At 58.0% G+C, this 23,048-nt stretch overlaps 8 protein-coding genes across 8 annotated transcripts; 5 read left to right on the top strand and 3 right to left on the bottom strand.

Annotated features, from left to right (window-relative positions):
- Positions 1-181: 181 nt before the first annotated feature.
- On the top strand, positions 182-1,157 carry PSEUBRA_006013 (Small GTPase superfamily, ARF/SAR type; the record flags this gene model as incomplete). Its single annotated transcript, XM_016439411.1, has 3 exons — positions 182-617; positions 705-990; positions 1,085-1,157. 3 exons carry the CDS (start codon positions 182-184, stop codon positions 1,155-1,157), a joined length of 795 nt encoding a protein of 264 aa, XP_016289719.1.
- A 647-nt stretch (positions 1,158-1,804) lies between these two features.
- Positions 1,805-2,901, bottom strand: PSEUBRA_006012 (3-hydroxyacyl-CoA dehydrogenase, C-terminal; the record flags this gene model as incomplete). Its single annotated transcript, XM_016439387.1, has 3 exons — positions 1,805-1,831; positions 1,925-2,350; positions 2,422-2,901. The coding sequence occupies 3 exons, from the start codon at positions 2,899-2,901 to the stop codon at positions 1,805-1,807; spliced, it is 933 nt and encodes a 310-aa protein (XP_016289718.1).
- A 638-nt stretch (positions 2,902-3,539) lies between these two features.
- On the bottom strand, positions 3,540-5,846 carry PSEUBRA_006011 (Regulator of G protein signaling domain protein; the record flags this gene model as incomplete). The annotated part of the gene is made up of 1 exon (XM_016439380.1): positions 3,540-5,846. The coding sequence occupies one exon, from the start codon at positions 5,844-5,846 to the stop codon at positions 3,540-3,542; it is 2,307 nt and encodes a 768-aa protein (XP_016289717.1).
- A 2,528-nt stretch (positions 5,847-8,374) lies between these two features.
- On the top strand, positions 8,375-9,688 carry PSEUBRA_006010 (Phosphotyrosyl phosphatase activator, PTPA; the record flags this gene model as incomplete). The annotated part of the gene is made up of 2 exons (XM_016439402.1): positions 8,375-8,871; positions 8,962-9,688. The coding sequence occupies 2 exons, from the start codon at positions 8,375-8,377 to the stop codon at positions 9,686-9,688; spliced, it is 1,224 nt and encodes a 407-aa protein (XP_016289716.1).
- A 663-nt stretch (positions 9,689-10,351) lies between these two features.
- PSEUBRA_006009 (Histone deacetylase domain protein) lies at positions 10,352-12,743 on the top strand (the record flags this gene model as incomplete). The annotated part of the gene is made up of 3 exons (XM_016439398.1): positions 10,352-10,832; positions 10,915-12,552; positions 12,631-12,743. 3 exons carry the CDS (start codon positions 10,352-10,354, stop codon positions 12,741-12,743), a joined length of 2,232 nt encoding a protein of 743 aa, XP_016289715.1.
- Positions 12,744-13,199: 456 nt separating this feature from the next.
- Positions 13,200-15,572, bottom strand: PSEUBRA_006008 (uncharacterized protein; the record flags this gene model as incomplete). Its single annotated transcript, XM_016439391.2, has 1 exon — positions 13,200-15,572. The coding sequence occupies one exon, from the start codon at positions 15,570-15,572 to the stop codon at positions 13,200-13,202; it is 2,373 nt and encodes a 790-aa protein (XP_016289714.2).
- Positions 15,573-17,583: 2,011 nt separating this feature from the next.
- Positions 17,584-21,405, top strand: PSEUBRA_006007 (FYVE zinc finger; the record flags this gene model as incomplete). The annotated part of the gene is made up of 1 exon (XM_059465743.1): positions 17,584-21,405. One exon carries the CDS (start codon positions 17,584-17,586, stop codon positions 21,403-21,405), a length of 3,822 nt encoding a protein of 1,273 aa, XP_059320313.1.
- Positions 21,406-21,936: 531 nt separating this feature from the next.
- On the top strand, positions 21,937-22,923 carry PSEUBRA_006006 (Nnf1; the record flags this gene model as incomplete). The annotated part of the gene is made up of 1 exon (XM_016439396.1): positions 21,937-22,923. One exon carries the CDS (start codon positions 21,937-21,939, stop codon positions 22,921-22,923), a length of 987 nt encoding a protein of 328 aa, XP_016289712.1.
- Between the last annotated feature and the right edge of the window lie 125 nt (positions 22,924-23,048).

The following is a 23,048-nucleotide window of genomic DNA, read 5'->3' as shown; positions in this document are numbered from 1 at the left end:
CCTCTCTCTCTTCCACCTACCACCTTCTTCGCATCCCTCGTCCCTCATCATCTTCGGCTCGCGGCATTCGCACCCGACGCAACATGGTATCGAACCTATAACGTCGGGCTCCCTTGCCAGATTCTGCATCAGCATCTCGCATATCTCGCCTGAAGGCGCAGGGTACGAGCTCTGACCCAAGATGTACCATCTCATCACCGGCTTGTACGCCGAATGGACCAAGAAGGAGCGATTCAACGTGCTCGTCGTTGGCCCTTCCGGCGTCGGAAAGTCATGTCTGCTCGAAAAGATCAAGAGCCTCTATTTAAAGCGGCCTGCTCTGCCACCAAACAGGATCGCCCCGACAGTCGGGCAGAATGTCCTCGAGCTGCCCCTCGACAAGATGACCATGCACTTTTGGGATCTCGGCGGATCCCCCTCGGTACGCAGACTCTGGACCAAGTACTACGACGAGTCGGATGCTGTCGTCTGGGTCGTCGATGCCGGCCACTTCCTCGCGCTTCACTCGCAGAGTCAACAGCAACGATCAGGAGACGTCAAGGGCAAAGGCAAAGCTACAGAACCCGATGTGGGCACCGAAGCATATGAAGCGAGGGAACTGTCTTGGAAGCTTCTCTGTGAGTAATTGCCACGAGACCGTCGGTCCCAGCTGCCTGAACCCAACGCTGAACCTTCTTGACCCTCACCTTTGACCATGCCTACAGCCGAGCTGTTGAAGAACCCGAGTCTCGAAGGATGTCCCATCCTAATCGTGGCGAACAAAGCCAACGAGAACCAGTCCACCTCCACTGATCTTGCCAGCACCGTCAAGCAGTGGTTTGCCGAGAAGCTCGCTCGTATCGATGATGATCCAGACGAAGCCGCATCAGCGCAGGCACCTGCACAAACCAGCAACGTCTTTGCCGACAACGAGGAAGAGTCATATCGCTCGCCGACACGGAGCCACAGGAACTACGAATGGGGCGTGATTCTCACCAGCGCTCTCGAAGGGTACGTTCTCGCAAGGACCCGCCCATGTTGCAGACCCTTGATCGTCGGCTGACCCTTCTGACTCTTTCGCTGGAACCTTGACTTCTCACCACAGCACCGGAGTGTACGATGCAGTTGATTGGCTGCAGATCCGGGCCCAAGGGCTGAAACATGGACGGTCAAGATGAAAGATCACATTATATGAATCAAGTGCAAGATGGCCCTCGCCTTCAGTTCCTTGTCTCGTCGAGAGGAGCAGATGTGTACGAGTGTGCAGAGACCTTACTGTGAATCGAACCTGGAGGCTGCAGCCTGTGCGTCACGTGTGTCACTTTCCACTTTTTTGCGCACCTTTTCTTTTCGGGGCTTTTGATTTCGCTTTTGACTCACTTCGATCTTCCTTTCTTCCATCATCAGTTGACACCCAAGGTAAGCATCATCCTGCTCGTCCGACCCACCGACCGTGGTCTTACAGCATCCTCTTCGATGCCGGAAGAATACAATGATGCAACACATACGAAGAAAAGGGTAGAACGATCTGTCCTGCAAGACGGTCGTCTCGATGAACTCTGCATAACAACATACAACTTTAATATACTCTGAACTCGACACCAATGGCCTCGTGACGCACGAGGGACGGACGAAGGCGGGCACGATGCGCAAGGTGAACGTCGAAGAGCACGGATGCTGACAGATTCTCCTGCCCTTGCACTTCTGCCTCATCTAGATCCGGTCACAGCGTCTCACAAAATTTATGCAACTTGATGATTGCAAACAAGGCCTTCTCCGATGTTCGTGTCGACTCCAGTGAGGACTGTGTGCGTCCGAAGCGCATCTACTTGGCAGGATAGTCGTAGAAGCCCTGTATAAGTGTTTGTCGGCAGAGGTAGAAAGGCAAGCGTTTCAGTGTCAGTTGCATGCTCCTCGTTCCGAAATCTCTTCCGCGTTCACGCACCTTTCCGCTCTTCTTCCCGTACCAACCCGCATCGACCATGCGACCCAACAGCACGGCAGGTCTGTACTTGCTATCCGCCGTCTCCCTGTACAAGGTCTCCATGATGCTCAGACAGGTATCCAGACCGATAAAGTCGGCGAGGGTGAGGGGGCCCATGGGGTGGTTCATGCCGAGGCGGAGGGTCTTATCGATGTCCTCGCGCGAGGCGATGTTGGCTTCGAGCGCCATGACGGCTTCGTTGATGAACGGCATGAGGAGGCGATTGGAGACGAAGCCGGGGACGTCTTTGGACGTGGTGACTTCTTTACCGCATGCCTGGGCGAAGGCACGGGAGCGATCGACGACTTCGGGGCTCGTTTGGATGGCTGGGATCAGCTCGACCAAAGGCATCACAGGGACCGGGTTGAAGAAGTGGATGCCCAAAGCCTGCGAATGAGAACATCAATTGTCAGCATGAGCCAGGCAGATCTCAGTTCAAGCAGGGGACGATGACTTACTCGAGCAGGACTCTTCCACGCCTCCTCGGAACCCGGCTTGACATTCACCCCCACCGCACTAGCAGCGATCTTGCTGACACTGATACTGCTCGTGTTGGTGGCCAAAATCGTCTCGAGCGGCAAACTCGATGCGAGGGTGCCAAAGATCTTCTGTTTGACCGCCAAGTTTTCCGTTGCTGCCTCGATCACCATGTCCGCGGCGGAACCGTGGTTGGCGAAATCCTCCAGCTTCTGCACCGTCACCAGTCGCGCCCGAGCCGCGTCCGCGTCACCCTGCTGGATCTTGCCCTTGCTCACATCCTTCTTGAGCAGCGTCTCGAAGAACGACACTCCCTTTTCGAGGGCGGTCGGCGAAGCATCGCACAGGAGGACGGTGGGGATCTGCGCACGCAGTGCAGCAACGTAGGCGATGCCAAGTCCCATCTGACCCGCACCCACCACGCCGAGCGTCTTGATTCCGTGAGTTACTGAGGCTGCCATGCTGAGGCTGTTGCGAAGGGTGACGCAAGGTGAGGATGGTGAGATGGAGGGAGTGATGGAAGACCACGAAAGTGCAAAGGGTCTCTCGACGAGGTCGGGCTCGAGCGCTTTCGTCTCTCAAGTCTGGAGCTCCGAAACACGAACTTTAGCCGGTGCAGGTGCGTGTCGGGCAAAGTTGGAAATATTCTCTCGGCTTTGAACCGGCCCGTCTTGCTCGCTCCTTTCGACCGTCCGCTAAGACCGAATTGTCCACCAGCAACATCCTCTTGACCTCGATGGAAATGACTGCCGTCACGCTGCAGCTCGGCGCTGCTGCTTCTGCGCAATCGGAGCACGCACCTGCACACAACTTGCGAAAACGATTGAATAATGCGATTAGAGGGCCAATTAGGATATAGACCAAACTTTTACAAGCGCCCGCGCTAAAGCAGGCGAAGTGACAAAAGATATTAGCAAGACAGGGTAGGGATGAGAGACGAGGAGGGCAGGTAGCACAGAGCCTCGCCGGGTGTAATGCCGTGCCAGTTGGGAAGAGACGAATGTCGTGATTAGTCGTAGCAATGGCCAGGGCCTAGTCGTGTGAATACGGAATCGTGGGCAGCAAAGGCGGCTGGCCGAGACGTCGTTTCCTTCGCGCCTTAGCGGTCGTGAGAAGAAGACTTGGTACCAGCGCTCGCATTGCGGTCGTGCAGAATCTGTGCTGGGATCGAAGGAACAGCCGGCACTCCCTTCGACGCTGGCTTCTGCGGCGCCGAAAGAGGTCGATAGGAACCCGCGTCCATCGAGGGACGTCCATCGTTGCTGTTCTGCGCAAGCATGTCGGCCGACCCGAGCTGCATCGCTTCAAAGACGGCTCGACCCACAGCGGGGCCTGCGTTCTGCTCCGGATCGATGCGACCAGCGGCGAGAGCCTCGGTGTACTCCTCGACGGATCGGACCAGCTGGATGAAGCGGGCGTCCTTGATGAAGCGCGGCACCGAATCGGTCGCCATGAGCCGGAAGATGTAGTCTTGTATGCGCTCGTACAGTCTCACCATGACCTGCAGCTGGCTTGCGTGCAACGGGATCCGAAGACGCTTCGACACCACGGCCGCCTTCCGCTCCTCGATCGAGGTTGGCTCGCCTGCGTGTCCTACATTGGCATCGCTGCCAGCCGTGCTGGAGCTCAGATGCAGCGTCGACGTGGACGGAGAAGCGATGTGAGACGGATAGGACGTGAGCTTCGCATCGGCAAGAATCTTGTTCATGTACAGGATCAACTCGGTGCGAAGGTTGTGGTCGATGTTGAGCTCGCAAGGCGACGATGGCGCGAGATAAGTGTCGTAAATGACAAAGGCCATGCTCACCAGATCCTGCTGGTGCTTCTCCATGGCGCTCAAGCCCTGATTGTCGTCCTCGGTCCTGTCCTTTTGGCCGCCCGCGAGGGCACCGGTGACGCTGCGTCCGAGCCGGCGCCCGACACCGCTTTTGTGCTCTTTGGAAGGGGTCTGCACGGCCACCGCGCTCGAGGTGGTGTGGAAACGACGCTTGAAGTCTTGCACATCCAGCCAGAAGCTGAGATTCTCCTCGCAAAAGTTTTGTCGCAGGAACTCGCGGAACAGGGAGCGCAGCGCCGGCTCGTCCAGGATGTTCTTGAGTCGATTCGTGTTGCTGTCCCTGCTGCTGTAGGAAGAAGAATCGTGCAGGCCCTGGCCAATCCCCGCAGCTCCGCCGGATGCCGGCGTCGATGCGCGCTCGTTGCGCAACTTGGTGGAGGGTTTGCTTGCCAAGCGAGAATCCTTTGAGCCTGGGCTGCCTGTTTCGCGTGCTGCTGAAGTCGATTCCTGCTTCGCTGAACGCATGGAAGCGGATTCGTCGCCTAGTCGAAGGCTTTCGTCTCGAGCGGGGCTGGCAGTGCCGGAAGCGGGCGAGTCAGAGCCGTCCCAACGCGCTACTTGACGACCCTTGTCGCTGACGCCGTACAAGGTCTTGGAATGGCAGCGATAGTGACCCTCGCTGACGCCGCCGCGGCCGTCTTCTACGCGAAGAATGACATCCCGATCGTCGTAAGGTTCCACTTCGCGTTTCGACTTGTCCAGCACAAGACGGATGAAGTCGAGACGTTGGAAGTGGGCCATGACCTCGGCCGCCTCGTCCTTGCCGCAGACTGTGGTAAAATCGCAGAGCCAATCGAGTGCGCCCATCGAGTTGAAGGCCTGCTTGACCGTGCGTTGTCCTTGGCCCTTGACCTTTTCCTGAACGTCGGCCATCTCGACTCCCAAAGTGCGATCGACGCCTCCTTCGCCATGTTCGGATTTGGGTGCGGTCTCGTAGTTGGGAGCGCGGCCGACGAAACGTCGAAAGATGACTTCAAGCACAGGGGTGTTGATGAGCAGCTCGTCGTCGGTCGCGCGCCTCTCGAGGTGGAGCAACTTCATGCAGATGGGTTGGGAGGAGAACACCTTGAGCAGGTGGTCGCCGTTGATGCCATTTTTGGTGATGAAGCGCTCGAGGATGTGAAGACCTTTCGGGGTGAGCATATAGACGCCTTTGTCCTTGAAGATGGGGTTGGTTGCATCGCCGGCGTTCTCGATGAGGCGAGCGTCCATGAAATGCTGGCAGATGCCCTTGGCCATATCACGGTTCATGCTGAACGTGGTGGTGGTCGTGGTGGTGACGACGCGACTGGGTTCATTAGGATCTGGAACGCGATTGGACTGCGAGAACTTGAGATGGGAGAGGTTTTCGGCCGCTTCATCGGTGGTAAAGGAATTGTGATAGGTCTTGAAGTACTGACGATGCGTGCCGAGTTCGAGCGAGACAATGAGCGTGGCAAAGAGGTCGTGAGTGTCCTTGGCGAAGGGACGGCCGCGTCGGGTGGTTTTCATCATACGGCTGGTGGTTTGCTGTTTGGTCCTGGTTGCCAAATCGCCAGGCAAGCTTCCGGAACTGTCGGAGGGAGGCATGACGGCGAAGTGCGTGGGCCAGCTTCTTATATAAGAAGTGGGCTAGAGCACGAAGGACGATCGATCAGAGGATGACGTGTGCTCGTGCAGGTGCCAAGCAGCGGGAAGGACGAGCCGATCGGTGCTTCTGGAACGGCGCGACACAATGGGGAAGGAGGCACGAGCAACCGAGAATACGCAGATGTGCAAAGGCAGAAGGCAAGCTAGTCGATGTAATGTCGTGCAAGAGCTTGGACCTGTCGAAGAGATCCGGGCGTCGGCAGGTGGAAGGAACGGGGGGATTCGTTGGCGAGGCTGATGTGTCTTGACGATTGACGATGCTGAACTGGTTGGCAGGTGAAGGAGAAAGGCGTGGTGTGCCGGTGCGTATGCACTATGCTGATGGAAACGCAAGCGAGAGGCCCAAGCAGAGCATAGGACGTGGGTGGGAAGGAGGAGCAATGCCGAATCTTGATGCTGCGACTAGCGCACGAGCAGTCGAACCAATGCAGCTTGACCTGACTGGATCAAATGCGTTCCGATAGAGCTTGTCGAGTTGAATTAGCGAGAGATGAAGATCTTGGTGTGTAGTTGAGCAGCTTGTTGGAGCGTACCACCGCGAGAAAGAGCCCTGAAAAGTGACCGCCAAACCCAAAAGAGAGAGACAAAAGACAACAATGAAGGCGAAGGTCGAAGAAAGGAAGACAAGGTTCGGGGACAGTGAGAGACGAATGCTGGTACGAGGGACCGAGCGGTATGCGCCAGATTGCAGGGTGAGATGAGAGGGGGACCGTGAACGAATGAAAGGAAGGGACAGTCGGGTAGCGTCGAGAAGGTGTGATGAGGTGTGTGAAGGAACAGAGAGGACAAAGGGAGGCAAATGCACACGGCGGGCGCGTCAGGAAATCTCAGAGATCCTCCCCACACGCAGAGCGAGAGAGATGTCGCACCTGGCCCAGTCCAAGGGTAACGACCAGCAGCAGCAGCAGCAGCAGCCACAATAATAAATTGGCAGAATTTCGACCAAGCGCAGGGGCAGCAGCAAAACAAAAAAGCCGGCAGCGAACAGCAGTGGCGCAGACAAGTCAGTCCCTCCTGCGAACAAGCTGCAAGCTTCTTCGGACCATCACAAACACTCTGCTTGTGCCGAATATCATGGAGATGCGTGTCGATCAGCGCCACTGGGTGGATAAGCCTTTGCATGTGAGCGAGCTTGGTGGGCGAGAGAATCATGGGTTGATGCCAGGGCACTACAAATGCACGCCTCTTTTGACCTACCGTGCCACGCTCACCAAGACGCCAGGCCGTTTGACAATTCAATGGTAGCCTCGTTCTCTACGCTGAACTCGAGCCCGTATTTGAAGAGATGCACGATGGAAGGTAATTTGAGTGGTGCGACCACAATGTGCACACGCTGGTCTGGTTGCCACGCATTGTGCTCGCGTGCAGGAGCTGGTGCTTGCTGCATCAAAACCTTGCGCCCTGAAACTACAAACCTTTCCGCAGGGTGTTCCGTCGGAGACCCTCGTCGCAAGAGGTCTGCCTGGCTGGTCGAGACCCTACCTTTCGTTGGACTCTAACAATTTGCTGCTGTCTTCTCGTGGTCAATCCGGAACCGTTGCTATTCCGCGAGAGAATCGGTGTCTTACAGGCTTGCTTGCTCGCATTGTTTCAGGAGCGCTGGAGCCACTTGCTCACGCATTCCAGGCAACGAAATACCTCGTCGCCGTCCTCGAGGCCTTCATGTATTGATGCGACTTGATGAGTTTTCCTGTGGCACAAGTCGTGCATGATTGAGGTCCCGACTGCCAGGAACACCGGTTGTCAACCACACGGGCCGGCCCACTTGCATGAGCGGAGGGAAGGAGACGAGCGGCACCCGCGGCGACCTCGGCGACCTCGCCTTTGCATTCAACGTGGCAAATGCCAAGCCCGTCGGGTCAAACACGGACCGGGGAAAGGTGGAAGCAGTCTCGCAGCCCATGCTCCCTGATCCCTCTACCTCACTGCTGCTGCTCTTCTGCCCAATCCACTCGAGACCCAGCACACTCACGACCGAGCCACATCTCGTTCTCATCGCTGGGACAGCTGCGAAGGGTACCAACGTCGTGTCGAGCTTGACCTATCACGCGGTTGAATTTCCGAATCATGTTCGGTCCTGACAGCTAACAAACTCGATCAGAAAACTTGCGCGAGGACCCTTGCGGCTAAGTCGGCGGCGACTTGTGGAGGATTTGCGACTTTCAATGTCCTTCCGACCTGCTCGCCATCTTCCAGATCCCTGCCGAAAGTGTAGTGCTTCTTGCTGCGCAGCATCACGCTATTGCCTGCCTCTTCGTCAGCTTTGGTCTCACGTAGTGCTTCACTCCGCTCACTCCACGTCAGCCAAGGTCCTCGGAATGCCGCCAACAGCTTTGGCCGCCGCAGTGCCAGACTCGGCCAAAGATGCCATCATCTCCAAGCTGCGTCAGCCCACAGCTCCGGCTTCATCACACGAGCAACGCGCAGATGGTCCAAGCTCTCTAACTCAAGCAGCATCAAGAGACGCGATGACACAAGCTACGGCAGACGACATAGAGACCTTTTCGCTCCAGGATCACGCCTTCCAAGAACCCCGCAAGCGCGTTGTCTCGCCAGCGTCGCTGAACAGGTTCGAGAACTCAGCGGCGTTTGCCGAGATTCTCGCCTTCATTCGGGTCTGCAACACGAGCGTGGTGGGCAAGACCCTCACCGATGACATTCCCCAATCGCCAGCATGCCAGGCCGTTCTGAAGGTTCTCGACGAGATCGCTGCCCTCCGCAAATCCACACCGCCAGACGCCTCCATCGGCTCCTCCCGCTTCGGCAATCCCGCCTTTCGCACGTTTTACGACAAGATACGTGAGAACAACGATCGCTTGCATCGCATGATCCCAGGTCTCGCGGACGATTCCGAAGCTTCTCGCTCAGCACGCGCCGAGCTGGCCGTATACTTCCAAGAGAGCTGGGGGAATGCCAAAAGAATCGATTACGGAAGCGGCATGGAGCTCAACATGGCCTGTTGGATGTAAGTGTAACTTTGCATCCTTGCAGCTACCTGCCACCCATTCTGACCTCACCTTGCCCCTGTTCTGTTGTCTTTGCGCTCGTCACTCAGACTCTGCCTATGCAAATTGCGCATTCTACGTCTGCCCGAGGATGGTCCAGCCATCGTGTTGCGCATCTTTTGGGCCTACATCCAGGTGATGCGCGACATTCAGTCCTCCTACTGGCTCGAGCCAGCTGGCAGTCATGGCGTGTGGGGCCTCGACGACTACCACTTTCTCCCGTTCCTCTGGGGAGCGGGTCAGCTTAGCAACCATCGCCATCTCCGACCCAAGGCGATCCACGACCCAGAGATTGTCGACGAATTCGCGCCCAAGTACATGTACCTGGCCTGCATCCAGTTCATCAACTCGGTCAAGACCGCCTCGCTACGCTGGCACTCGCCCATGCTCGACGACATCTCGGGCGCCAAGTCGTGGAGCAAGGTCAACGAAGGCATGATCAAGATGTACCGCGCCGAAGTGCTCAAGAAGCTTCCCATCGCGCAGCACATCTTTTTCGGAAGCTTGCTCTGTTTCCCAGAACCCACAGAAGGAGAGCTGGAAGACGAAGACGCCGAAGAGGATGCGCACGGTCACATTCATCCCGCAGGTCAGCCCCATGCTCACGGTACCGGCGAGGGGCAGGCTGCAGGCTGGGGTGACTGCTGCGGAATTCCCATCCCGAGCGCTTTCGCAGCGGCCGAAGAAGAGAAGAAGCGCCAACAAGGTTTCAGCTCAACATTGCGTGGGGAGAAGCCATTCGGCGGATCCGGCATCCGTCGGATCCCCTTTGATTAGCAATTGAACACATTGATGTCATCTCTGTCGGCAGTGCTGTCTCAAATGTGCTGAGGAGGGCCTCCCCCTTCTGCTTCGTCTCTGAGCAAGTGACTGTTGTGAGTCCTAGCCAAAGCGCTCAGGTGGGGCTGAGTCTTATCCTCACCCCATTTGGCAGCATCTTTTGCCGGCGCTGCAACGGCAGAGCCTATGGTCGGCCTCGAAGTGTGTGCTGCGCAGACTTGCAGACTCGAGGCTCTTGTGGGTCTCTGATCCTGAGCAAAGGCTTTGGCGTGTCCGCGTTCTATTGCTGTAGCCAGGCGCGTCACCCACAGCGAGAAGGCTGCGCAGCTGTGCTAAGTCCCAAAAAAGTCAAGGGTCCAACCTGTCGAGTCCTGAGAGCTTCCAAATCAAGAGCAACACTACCATTCATCTCATCCTCCATCTTCTTCACCCCGCTCGCTTGCTCCTTCCATCAGGAACACAACCTTTACCTCTAGCCTACATCAGCGGGTCTCGATTCCGATAACGAACCATCCTCGGGCCACCCCGAGCTCAGCCCAAACCTTCCTACATCACCTGCCCGCCAAGGGGCTTTCCATCGCTGTGGCCCAGAGAGATAGCCGACCGCCTTTCTGCCCACCGTGGTTAGCCATCAGCGCCCTGCCGCCATCAGACGACGACATGCCAGAACCATCGCAATCCGCTGTTTTCTCCAGCAGGGAAGAGCCCATCGTGGTTGATGACGATGACGACGTCGTGCCCGTAACTGCTGCTGTCAATTTGCCTGCGCACTCACCCAACAATTCGCTTCGAGACATCACGCCCGCAGCATCTATATCTGCGTCCTCGACAAACAGCAGCGATCAAGCGAATGCATTACAGCCGAATGGATCGAGCGGTGGGGACGACGCGCTGGACACAAGCTCGCCTCAAGACAAGTTCAGGACCGGCTACGTCTTTTCGGCGGACATGATGCTACATGTCAACCCAATCGAGCCGGAACATCCAGAGAGACCGCTTCGAATCTGGAAGATCTTCCTCGGATTCAAAAAGCACGATCTCTTCACACATATGAAACGCATCCCCATCCGAGAGGCCAAAGAGGACGAGGTCGCCCTAGTCCACGACAAAGGTATCTGGGAAGGTGTGACGCGATCAGCACGTAAGTTGAGCCAGTGGCACCTACTATATTCTGGGCTCCGGCTGACATCTTTCTGCGCATCATCCTTCTCTCGACGTACCAGTGTATCGCGCCGACGTCTTGAAGGAGCAGGTGCCCATGCTCGAGATCAGTAGCTCCCTTTACGTCAACGAGCACTCCGCCTATGCTGCGCGGCTTTCCTGCGGAGGAGCGATAGAGCTCTGCGACGCCGTTGCCTCCGGTCGCATCCGGAACGGCTTCGCCATCGTGAGGCCTCCGGGCCACCACGCGGAGCCGCAGAAGAGCATGGGCTTCTGCTTTTTCAACAACGTCGCCGTCGCTACACAAGTCGTGATGCAGAAGAATCCCGACATCCAGAAAGTCCTCATCCTCGATTGGGATGTCCACCACGGCAACGGAACCCAGCGCGCATTCGAGGACAATCCGAACGTAATGTATATGTCGCTGCATCGTTACGACGAGGACGGAAGCTTCTACCCGGGTTCGTCCTACGGAAATTACACCAGCATCGGTATCGGCAACGGAGCGCATTACTCGGTCAATGTCCCCTGGCCTACCCGCGGCATGGGCGACGCCGACTATCTATATGCGTTCCACAATCTTATCATGCCGATCGCTCAAGAATTCAGCCCCGACCTTGTCATCATCTCGGCAGGTTTCGACGCGGCAGAGGGCGATCCCATTGGCCAGAACAAGGTCACGCCCGGGGGCTTTGCGCAGATGACGCACCTCCTCACCTCCCTTTGCAATGGCAAAGTTGCCGTCGTTCTGGAAGGCGGGTACAATCCCGATGCCGTGGCGAGCAGCGCCCTCGCGGTCACAGACGTACTTCTCTCGTTTAACACGTTGCCGCCCAGCAGCACTGTCGCGAGCACCATCGCCGCAGAAACCGTCCGACGTGTGCGCGAGGAACACCAGACGAAATGGACGAGCCTCAAAGTCGCGGGGGCTGGAGTCAACGACGTGGAGACCAATCCTGCCAGGGCGCCTGACGCCGTCAAGATCGGCGACATGCTCGCGGAATACCGCAATAGCGTGATTGCCAACGAGTTCGACCTCTTTGAAATCCCCCTCGACGCCACGCCTCACCGGCACTTCGCGGGACACGTGCTGTGCTCCGAGGGCATCCTCGATTCCTTTTCGACCATCATCTTCTTCGTGCACGACATGGGCAACCTGCGCTTGGAACGACCGAGAGCGTCGGCGGCATACGAGGAAGACGCCTTGCAGCTCGTCGATGCATCCAGACGAATTCTCAAATACGCCAAGAAGCGGAACTACGGCATCGTCGATCTGAACATCATCAACTGCTTCTCGGCGCAAAAGGTCATCTCTCCCTCTGGCGTTCGGCGGACGGCGACGGAAGTCGAGCTGCTCAAGCTGGACGAGGCGAAGAAGGCGGCGGCGTTCATCTGGGACAACGTGGTGGCGCTAGCAAGGAGCTCCGGGGGAGAGAAGAAGATCGTGTTGCTCGGGTTTGGATCTGGATGCGATGCGTTGACGTCGATCGTCGACGAGAGGGACGTCAAGTCGGACGTGAGGGCCGTCGTCAATGTGGTCGGCTACGGCGAGATGCCGTGCGTCAGCATCAATGCGGATCTCGACAAGAAGAAGTGGTATTATCGAAGATCCTTGGTGCTCGCGCCGGAAGACCATCGCCATTTGCTCGACCGCGGCGAAGCAGCACCCCTCAAGAGGTTCGGCAAGATCAAACCAGTTGGTAAGTATGCTCCCGATGCTGGGTTGCGAGGTAGCTCAGATACTGATGATCCCTTCTTCATCTAATCCCTCGCCACAGCCGATACCGCGGCGATAAACATCTTCAGCTCGAGGTTCGGCGAGATCAAGAGCTTCCTCGATGTCAAGCTGAATCCGTCCAAGAAGGCTGGCATTGCCAACGCTGCTCCTTGAGGAATTATCTTGCTGTGGTTCGTCGACATCGAAGCAATTCTACCCGCATCTTCTGAACAGCTCACCACCGATTGATTCGGAATGTTTAGGCCAGCATGAATGTTGTGTGCTCAGGCGACACCCGGCCGGCTCGAGTCTAAGAGCAGAATGTTCAACGACGCGATGAGAACAGCACCGATGGCTGTGGCGATGGTGATGATGACATCAACGAAGACAACGAGCACAAAGACGAAGACGACAGCGACAGCGAGAAAGAGGAATGGGACGACAATGAGTGTGGTTGCAGATGATGCAGGGTGAAGCCTGGACAAAACAGAGCGAAGAAAAGACAGAAAGAGGGCGCCGTACTGGCGGGCGAGAACAGGTGTGTGCATAGGATTAGAGCTAGGGTTTCGCAGCCACGTCCTGCGAAGCTGGCATTTTCGAAGATCGGCGACGAGCCACGCAGGCATGCGCTCAGTCCACTTGGGCAAACCCTGCTTGCTGCTGGGGCGGTGTTGCAGCGACGGCTCGGCCAAAGTGTCGCCTGCGCATCTTCGGTGCGCCATGATCGTGGATGGCGCGGTGGTGCCGCTTAACCACGTCGTCGATGATCGCATCGGCATGCAACGACCTGGACGAGTAGTTGGAGCTGGCTGTGGACGTGGCTGCAGAGTTGGCCCTTCTGGTGGTGCTTCCCGTGTTGATGCTGGAAGACCCAGATGAGTTGCCGTTGTCGGGTGTGAGGTTGGCCTTGTTGATCGCGGTGGGCTCGTCGGAGTTGGAACCTGAGGGCGCAACCGTCTCTCTCCACACGATGACGCCGACAATGATGCCGACCAAGGTGACGAGAGCGATGACACTCATGACGATGAGTTTCCTCCTTCCGCTCGCCATGGAGGCCATCCACGTCCTGCTGCCGGCTTCGACCTTGTCCGTGCCAGCCGTCTTTTGCGCGATGGAGAAGCGACGCCAGAACTTGGCCCCTTCGCCGTTGGTGTCCCACTCTGCTCCTTCACCACCGGCGCCAAGGTATTGCGATTTACGTGGATGATCAGGCTTCTCAAAGTCGTCCTGCAGACCTTGCACACGCGGCGCAGGAGAAGCGCGAGGAACGGCAGGTACCGGCATGCGCATTTGCTGACCGGGTAGCTGTGGCGGCGGTCCGTTGGTGCCGTGGGGTGGTCCTCCGCCTCCTGTGAGCATAGCCATGCTCCGTCGGAAAAGGGACTGGCGCTTCTGGCCCGGCTGCGGTCGCGGTGCGCCGTGAGATCCAGGACCATGGCCAGGGGGACCCGCCTGAGGCCCACCACCGCCAAGCATGGCCATGGATCTTCGGAAGATCGACTGCCGCTTCGAAGGACCAGGAGCATCCGAGAAAGACGGGCCGAACTGCCCATTGGGTCCGGGCGGACCTCTGCCTGCGGCGTTCATCTGCCCCTGCAGGCCAGGTCCTCTCTGCACGTTGTTGGGATGCTGTGGAGGTCTGGCGCCAGGCCCGGCCTGGAGCGAAGAGGGATGAGCCGCATTCGGTGCAGGGCGGTTCGGACCATTGTTGTACGGTTGCTGGTTTGGAGCGCCGGGTCCACCGGGCCCAGTCGGTGTCATCGGGCCACGCTGGCCATACGGCGAAGGCGGGCCTCTTTGCAGGACGTTCGGCGGCATGGGTCCTTGGTTAAGTGGATGATGATGAGGAGATGGCAAGCCACCAGGACCGTAGGCTGGAGAGCGGAAAGGCGTCGCGCTGTTGGGTGTCGTCACGGATCCGTGCTGCGATCCCATCGGTGACGGCATGCCACGTGCGCTGTTTTGCGAGCCGAAGGTACCGTGCTGTTGAGCTCGAGCAATGTCGATGGGCGACGGAATGCCACGTGCGCTGTTTTGCGAGCCAGAAGGACCGGAAGGACCGTGCTGTTGAGCTCGAGCAACATCGATGGGCGGAGGACCTGCGTTGCGAGGTGGCGAGCGAGCTTGAGTAGCGTTGGGAGCGCGACTGTCAAAGTAATCGAGAGGGGCTGCCTGCTGGTTGGGGGAAGGGGCACGATTGCTCGGCACTGGGTTCGGAGTGATGAGACCGAGTTGCTTGGTCAAGGCTGTGCGGGCGCTGAGCCTTTGGGCGCCGTTGTTGGAGTCGACCGATTTCGAAAGATGCTCATCGTCTGTGGTGGGAGCCCCAAATCCGATGGTGCTGCCGTGGCGTGATGTTCGGTCAACGAAGTTGCTGTCGACGGCAAGCCTACTGTGACTCTCGTCGCGGGAGGTGCTGGAAAGGACGCTGGTTTGCCTTGACGATTTGAGCGCCAGGAGCTTAAGCGAGGGCGGGTTCTGCGAAGCACTATCAGGAGGGCGGTGTCCGACGGCGACGGCGCGATCGGTCCAGCTTTCGGGCCTTTGCGAGTCCTGACTGCGCTCGAGCCTGTCGAGACCTGATCGATTGGATCGCGCGCGGTCGTCGTCGCTATCCGAATCCGACTCGGAGTCGCTTCCTCCGAGCATGCCCAAACCTAGACCGAAAGCACCCGAGTCGCGATCATGGCTTTGTGAATGTGTGCTGACACGACTTGGTCGCTGGTCTTTGGATGAGCCGGCGCCCACAGGATCTCTGCGCTGAGCTAGATTGGAGGGCTTGGCGGCGCGCAGACCGTTGGCGTCCAGATCGTTGGCAGGGCGACCGTGAAGTTTGAGCTGACTTGCTTTGCGCGCGAGTTCTCGGCGGCGCGGATCCGAGGATTCGAGGTCCTTTGGATCGTACAAGTATTTGTCGTAGATGCTGACCACACGGGAGTCGCGAGGATTCAAGGAGAAAGCTATGCTGGACGCAGACTCGCCTGTTCTCGGTGGATATGGCATGGTGATGCGAAGGGCAGGTCGAGCCTGACTAAAGCTGTTGGGATGATGCTGGCTGGGTCGTCAACGACCTGCGAGAGACGCGAAACAAACAGACGCGGTAAGGCAGACCAAGAGGATGGCAAAGATCCAAACCCGCCAAGATCAACGTCGAGATGCAGTCAATGCGAAAGAAGTGTCGATTCGAGCGAGGCTAGTCCGGAGGAACGAATTGATGTGATTGGCCGTCGCGGTACTTAAGATTGAAGCAAGAGACGCGAGGTTGGAAGAAGCGAAAGAGGAGGACCCAAAGAGAGCGTGAATGTCTATGTGTGAGAGAAACGACCGGCGTTGGATGCTGAGACGATGAAGAGTGGCGAAGACGGGATGCAGAGCGAGTGACAGATAGTTGGTTCGAGACGAGAGCGATGTGCGGATCGATACTGTGGTGGGGTGATGGACGGCCGAGAATAGGATGAGAGGGGGGTCGGAAAGGGGAGTCCAGATGATGGAGGTGTAGGAAGGCAAGATGGAGACGAACAAGCAAGCAAGCAAGCAGGGCCAAACGGGTCGCGTGAAGAAAACAGGCAGCAAACCCACTATCTAGCCAAAAGCGTGTGACCGAAGCGGCAGCCTCGGAGACTGCGTGTTGCCCTTCCATTTGAACGATCCTCTTGGTCCCCACACACACGTCCGACTGCGCTGCCAAAACCATCCTCTGTCATCGCATTTGACGTTCCCACGCTTGTCAGCTTCGCGGACGGCACTTCCGCATCTCTAGCTTGATCGTGATTCAGTCCAGCGATAACGTGGACTGGAGAGCTTTTGTTTGCCCACCTTAGCGTCAGAGGGGCACGCCGCAGAGGAGCAAAGCGCAGGCGGAACCACCGCCGTTGGGTTAGCCTTGGTCGGCTCGACGCCGACGTGTGACTGGGATGGTGCCGAATGCAAAGCGACTCGGAGTGCTTGCCGGAGACGTGGGCGCGTTGTGCATGAGAGCTGCATGCCGTGTGCGTGTGTGTGTGTGTGCTGGTGTGGGTCTCTCTCCGTGTGCCAAGCGCGTTCGTCCTTGACTCTTTTTTTTTTATTGAAATTTTAAACACTGTGACAGCGCAGTTCGCCGACTCACATAGCGGAAGCATGAGCTACAGCATGCTGCTTTGCGACAATCAACTTTTCCACGGCCGAATGCTCACACGGCTGAACCATGCGATCAACGTCGAGCAAAGCAAACATGTTCCTTTGTCTTCATGCAAACATGCACACTTGCGGCCGTGCAAACTAAGCCTGGATCGTCCATTCGAGATGTCTTGTTCTTGAGCTTGGACCGCGACGTCGGTCCTCCACGACCCTGCCCTGCTAGCAGCTCTTGTCCATCTGGCGGATTCAAGACGAAAGTGATTTGGTCAGCACGACCGACCTGGATCAGGAGCCACCTCTGTTCCAACAAGCTGAAAAGGGTGAGTGTGGCAGGCAGTGTCGATCCAGCGTCCGTCAAATGGAAGTCGAGTTAGAGGTGGGCTTGCATCAAATCAAGCAGGTCCCTTTGACAACCTTCGGCGACTTCCGCAAAATGCAGCTCGGCTTCCACGCCTGTGGGAAAGAAAGCTGTTCACCCAAGCAGATTCCTGCATCGAATCGTTCTGTCGACTTGAGGTTGAACAGACTTCGAATCGTCCACGCTCTCTCATGCAGACCCAGCTGCGATGGATGCGCCTTTGTCCATCATCGACGTGCGAAGCGGCAAGACAGAAACGCGGCTCCTGCCTTGCTGTCAAATGATTTTGACGCTCCTCGCTTATGCGGCACAGATCGACAGCGCCGAGCTGTCGTGTTGGTCTCACTGTCGCGTGTCCGTCCGAGATCTGATTGATAAGCATGACAAATCAAGAAATAGTCCAACACCTTGCAACCAACACACATGCTTGCGCAATTGTGCAACACGCAGGTCCGCGTCGAGCTATCAAAGCGAGCAGCCAGGGTCTAGCTCCTCTCCCTTCTGTCATCGAACCTCGAGTCGCTGGCACTTTGCATCATGCCGGCCCCGGATCTTCCGTCGGGCAGTCATTATGGAGACGCTGACGAGCTCGCGCACGACGTCTGGGCTCATGCCGGAAGCTCGTCTTCTTCCAACCGCCGCTCGATGACTGACGCCAATGGAGGAGTTGGCGCAAGCATGCATGCTCCACCAAATCGACGCACTGACCCCTCCTCGAGAGAGTCGTCGTACGATGCATCAGGCTTTCCTTCCATGGGCCTGTCCACCAGGCTCAATCGCACCAGCTCCTCGTTCGGCTCCAGGGCACCCACCAACGGTACCGAAGCTCGCAAACCCAAGTTTGCACCCTACGAAGCCGAGAACCTCTGGGTCACTTCTTCCTCTTCATCTTCGCATACCTTCAAACCTCCGCACAACGCCCTTTCGGCTAGCGCTTCCGTCTTGACACCATCTCGATACCAGCAACAGCATTCGGACCCTCTCGCTGCTGCCAACGACTTTCAGGATCCTCTCACCAGCGCGTACAGCTCGAGCCCCAATAGGGCTGCTTCTGTGGATCAAATGATTCATCAGTCACAAGAAGCTGAGGCATCGCACGTCGTCGACTCCATGTATCCTGATGCGCAGCAAGGCGACGAGACCATCCGCCAGGCATCACGGATTGGCGGCGCAGACTCGCATCGAGGAGCGGCAGACACATCAGATACAAACGCAGAGGAGCAAGATGACCAAGACGATGAAGCTACATTCGTCTACCCTGGAATTGCTGAATTGGAAAGCGGCTCAGTAACAGAACAGACCGCTCCAGACTCTCGAAAGGGGCAGGATCCGACCGATGCCTGGCCAGAGACACGCCAGCTTCCTGAGGACTCCGCAGACGAAGATCGGAGCGCAAGTCATGATACTGCAGTCGCAAGATCTCGACCTCAGGCCTCCAACCATAACGATATCGACTACAACATCCTAGCAGCTCTTTGCAGCCGCGGCTCTGTGTCTGACCTGCAGCGATTCTTCGAGGAAGCGTGCTCCAGCCTATCCGAGGGCCAAGGTGTCTCCTCCTTTGCGCTTGCCAACGACCCGAATCCCAGCAACGGTCTCGTGCCACTTCACTACGCTGCCAAAGAGGGAAAGACCGACACTGTTCGCTGGCTCATCACTCAAGCGGGAGCCATCGTCGAAATGGAAGATCGCGAGGGCGAGACTCCTTTGCACAAAGCTGCCATGGCCGGAAAGCTCTCCGTGGCTTCTCTGCTCCTGTCGCACGGCGCCGATGCCAATGCCAAGGACTCGGACGGCTGGACTGCGCTGCACAATGCATGCAGTCGCGGTTATCTCGACCTTGTTCGCCTACTCATCGATCGTGGCGGGGCACAGATCGACATCCAAGGCGGACGAGGGGCATGGACGCCGCTCATGAATGCGGCTTCCAAGGGTCACCTGCCCATTGTGCGCCACCTGACCGCAAAGTACCACGCCGATCCTTTCGTGCGCAACGCCGCCGGCGAGACCGCCTTTGACGTCGCCGCTGCCTCCTTTGAAGTCTACATCTGCGAGGTGCTGGAGCGCTATGAGGCCGAGCGATGGAATGCCGCCAAGTCAAATCCTCCTTCGCATACTCAGCCTGGTCAGATCGTCCCCGGCCGCGGGCATTACGAGCCTCTAGCTTTGCACATTACCGTTCCCATCATCCTGCACGAGAATCAGCGCCTCGATACTCGACTCCAAACTCTTGCCATGCATGGCGCAAAGCCACGCTGGAGCTCCTCGAGTGCAGCCCGCGCTCACAAGCCAGATCGCCGTTCGCCAAGCTCGATGCCGCCGGGCCCTCTAGCTCCCAGTCGCACACGCCACGCTCCCGTTCGTCAAGAGGATGTGGGCCTTCCTGCTCGCTCCGTACCCTATAAGCTACGGATTCGAACACGTGTTAATCCGGCCGTGGCTCGAAGGCGAGCCGCAGCAGCTGTTGCCGCACAGCGCGCAAATCAGCCGCATCATGGCCTCGAGGACGATATGGCAAGTACACCGACACCTGAATCTGTCCTGCAAGCTCGCCGCGGCGGACGTAGCACCAATGGTGCTCGTTCTGGCGACGCTGAGGAGGAGGCCTCTCACTTCTGGCTGAGCGAATGGCAGCTGGATACCACTCACCCACTCGTGGATGTCGAACAAGGCTGGCAGTATGCCCAGTCCTTTGATGCGCTGGACGACAAGTGGTCATCCCAGCCGCCGCCCCCGCTCGAGCGCCTACTTGAGGGACGTGGGCTGAGTGCCTCGGTGACGAGAGCTCTCACCGGTGGAGCCGGTCTGGCTAATGCGCAAGCCGAGCAAGAAGCTTCGTCAGGTGGGTGGGTTCGCAGGAGACGATGGATCCGAGTCATGCGCCGTCGTCTCGACATCGAATTCGGTGATGATCTGGAAGCCTGCGAAGGTGTCGGCTCGGGCGGGTCGGACGTTGGAACAGGACATGGAACCGACCCGAATGGCGCCGACGGTCACAGCCTGTCCACCGCTGCAATCATGGCCGCACAGGAAGCAGCTAAGCTGGAATGCTCCCAGCTCGGGCCGGATGCCGACTACGTCAGCCGTGCCAAGGCTCTTGCCGGCTCGAGCGCAGCCTCTGGTGCTACTCCTGCTGACGCACTCGGCGACGATCGTGACGAACTTGCAAGGCGTATCGCTCGACTGTACATGGCCATCACAGAGCTGCGCGCCGCTTTCGAAGACGACGATGTCGAGCGCAGAAGCCGCGCTGAGGACCTGCGCAAGGAATACACCCTTCAGCTCGGTCAGCTGCGAGAGGCAACCGGACTGGATGAGGACGAGGACGAAGATGCCGCCGACGAGGATGACGATGAGTTCATCTACCCGAACTCGTACAAGGATGACGGCGCCTCCGTCTTCACCCGTTTGGTCAACGGAGAGACGTCCGGCACTCTGTCCCGTCCGCCTATCTCGCAGCGTCACAGCAGCGCTGCAACGTTACTACGCAACAGCGTCGCCCCCTCCGAGGCCGGTACATCGCTCGCTGCAGCCCGCAGCGCCGATCTCGCGGCCAACCGCGAATTCCGCGTGCCCACCAACGAAGCGCCCAACAAGGTAACGCTCCGCACTGGGCCAGCCATGCGCGAGCAAAACCTGCAGCCGCAGTGGGAACGCGACGAGGAGGCGAGAGACTGCAGAGGCTGCGGCCGTCACTTCACCTTCTTCCTTCGCAAGCATCACTGTCGACGCTGCGGCCGCATCTTTTGCGATGCCTGCTCGTCGAGGCGTGCGCAGCTGAGGATGGCCGAGATTGTGGTCGATCCGAGCCTCCCCGGCATGGCAGCCTCGGAAATGCTCGCTCCGACGCGCGTCTGCAACGGCTGCCACGCTGAACTCCAGCTGCCTCCGCAATTGCAGACCATGCGGGGTGCGGAAGCCATGATGGCTGTTTCGCAAGCGCGGGGCGCAGGCGAAGCGTCCAGCCGCTCTGGTGCACAGACGCAATTGGATGAGGCCGGACTTCACTCTACGTTGGCGGCCCCGAGCGATGTCTCGAGCCGGGCCAGCGAGCTGACTGAATGTCCGGTCTGCTCCACCTCGCTCTCCGCGCTAGGCGGGTCCGAAGAGCAGGAGGCTCACGTGCGTAACTGTCTCGAGAACGGCGGAGGTGGAAGCATGCAAGGCGGACGCTACCTCGTTTACAAACTGCCGGGCGACTCGCCGATCGTGGGCAAAGAGTGCTCGATCTGCATGGAAGACTTTGTTGCCAACAGCACGATTGCGAGACTGCCGTGTCTTTGCTACTTCCACCGTGGTTGCATCGACTCTTGGTTCAAGAGGGGACGGGAATGCCCCGTCCATGCTAGATCGTGGTAGCACTTGTATCTTCGCGCGCTTCGTGCATTTATGATGCCAGCATGTCACATAGACTCTCTGCACCAGTCTCTTCGCACTTGGGTCATGATGCAGGTTTTGCCGGTCTTGAACGTGCGTGCTAGTCGAGATCAAGGAGAAGGTGTGAGGAAGTGATAGGTAGGCCTGGTTTTTTCGAGCTGTTAGGCCTCCTCTGCTCTCGCGATGAGTGTTTTTGGCTTACTTCTCAAAAGCGCGTCACGCGCTGAGAACAACAGACCCTTTCCTCCACCATCTCGAAACCTTTGCATCTCTTCATCCCGTCAGCCAATCGTCGCATTCTGAACACGTTTAACCATCCTTCGACATCGTTCATCCAGCCAGTCCTCTTCTCTGATCCGCAGCCATCTTTCCAGCGCTCAAGTTTCAGGCGACATTTCGTGTCACAGCGTCCGACTTTCCACCGCTTCGCTCGCAACACCGGCCTCTTCACTATTCGGCGCAGGCAACCATACTCTCCCATTGTCCAGCCACATCACACGTTCAAAACCCAGCATGTCATCAGAAGAGCACTTCGCGCCGGAAGCGCATAAGACAGACGAGCAGCTCGCGACGGAGCAGGAGAGCATCCACGAGGAACGGGAAACGTCGTTTTCGTTTCGAAGAGAGGCGCGCGATGGGGAGTCCTCGACGTCCGCGCTTGGTGCTGTAGAAGGCGACATCCCTGCTGCGGCCGCGTCGATATTTCCAGCGCCAACAGGGGAGGACGAGGCGGAAGCGGCGGCGGTGGAGGCGACGACGGGTGCGCATGTCGAGTCAGCAGAACCGTCACAACCGGCGCGTAGCTCGCGGAAGAGTCGAGCATCCGCGTCCGGTCCATCTGCAGAATCCGACGAACCAAGAAAAAAGTCACGCAAGTCTACGGCCCCGGAAGAAGCGGAAGGGAATGCCAACGTGCGTCTCGACCGCCTCCGTCAAGCCCTATACCGCTTCCTCGACCTGATCGATCACCGCGCCACCAGCACCTCCTTCGTCAAAGCGCTCCCGCACATCGACAGCGACTCGGTCGAGGCGCTCCGCCAGCAATTCGTCAGCCAACTCAAAGACGCTATCATCGACGAATCCGAGAAACTCATCGAGTCGAACGATCTCGAAGCCAAACTGGCGTCGCTGCACCGGTTGGCGCAGGAGGCAGACGCACGGTACCAGGCAGGATACGACGAGGGGGCGGAGGAGATCAAAGATGTTTGGCGCAAAGAGATGCATTTGGAAACGGCCATTTCGGCCCGGGCCATTCCGGACCAGGAGAGAAGGGTGGAGGAGTTGAGAGCGGAACTCGAGGCGGTGAGGAAACAGAACAGGACGATTCATGAAGAGTTGCTCGCAACGAGGAACAGGAGTGATGCACTGCGGAACGATGCTAGGGACTCACTGGACGCTTTGGAGTCTGCTATCAAAGGTCTCGAGGCCACACCGGATATGCAGAACAAGCTGCGCAAGACCATGGACGATCTGCTTCAAGATCTCGGCGCGCGTGTTTGACGGCTCCTCATTTGTACACTACCCCTCACACAGCATCGATTCTCGAGGACATCTTCTCACAGGCGCAAGCGATGTGGTTCTGACTGTTGATTCCAAAGCGCCTGCCGTCCGCGCTGCTTGTATTG

This window comes from Kalmanozyma brasiliensis (genome assembly GCF_000497045.1).
Source record: "Kalmanozyma brasiliensis GHG001 unplaced genomic scaffold PSEUBRA_SCAF8, whole genome shotgun sequence".
NCBI lineage: Eukaryota > Fungi > Basidiomycota > Ustilaginomycetes > Ustilaginales > Kalmanozyma > Kalmanozyma brasiliensis.
Note: the sequence above shows the minus strand (reverse complement) of the source record. Positions and strands in the feature narration are given on the sequence as shown.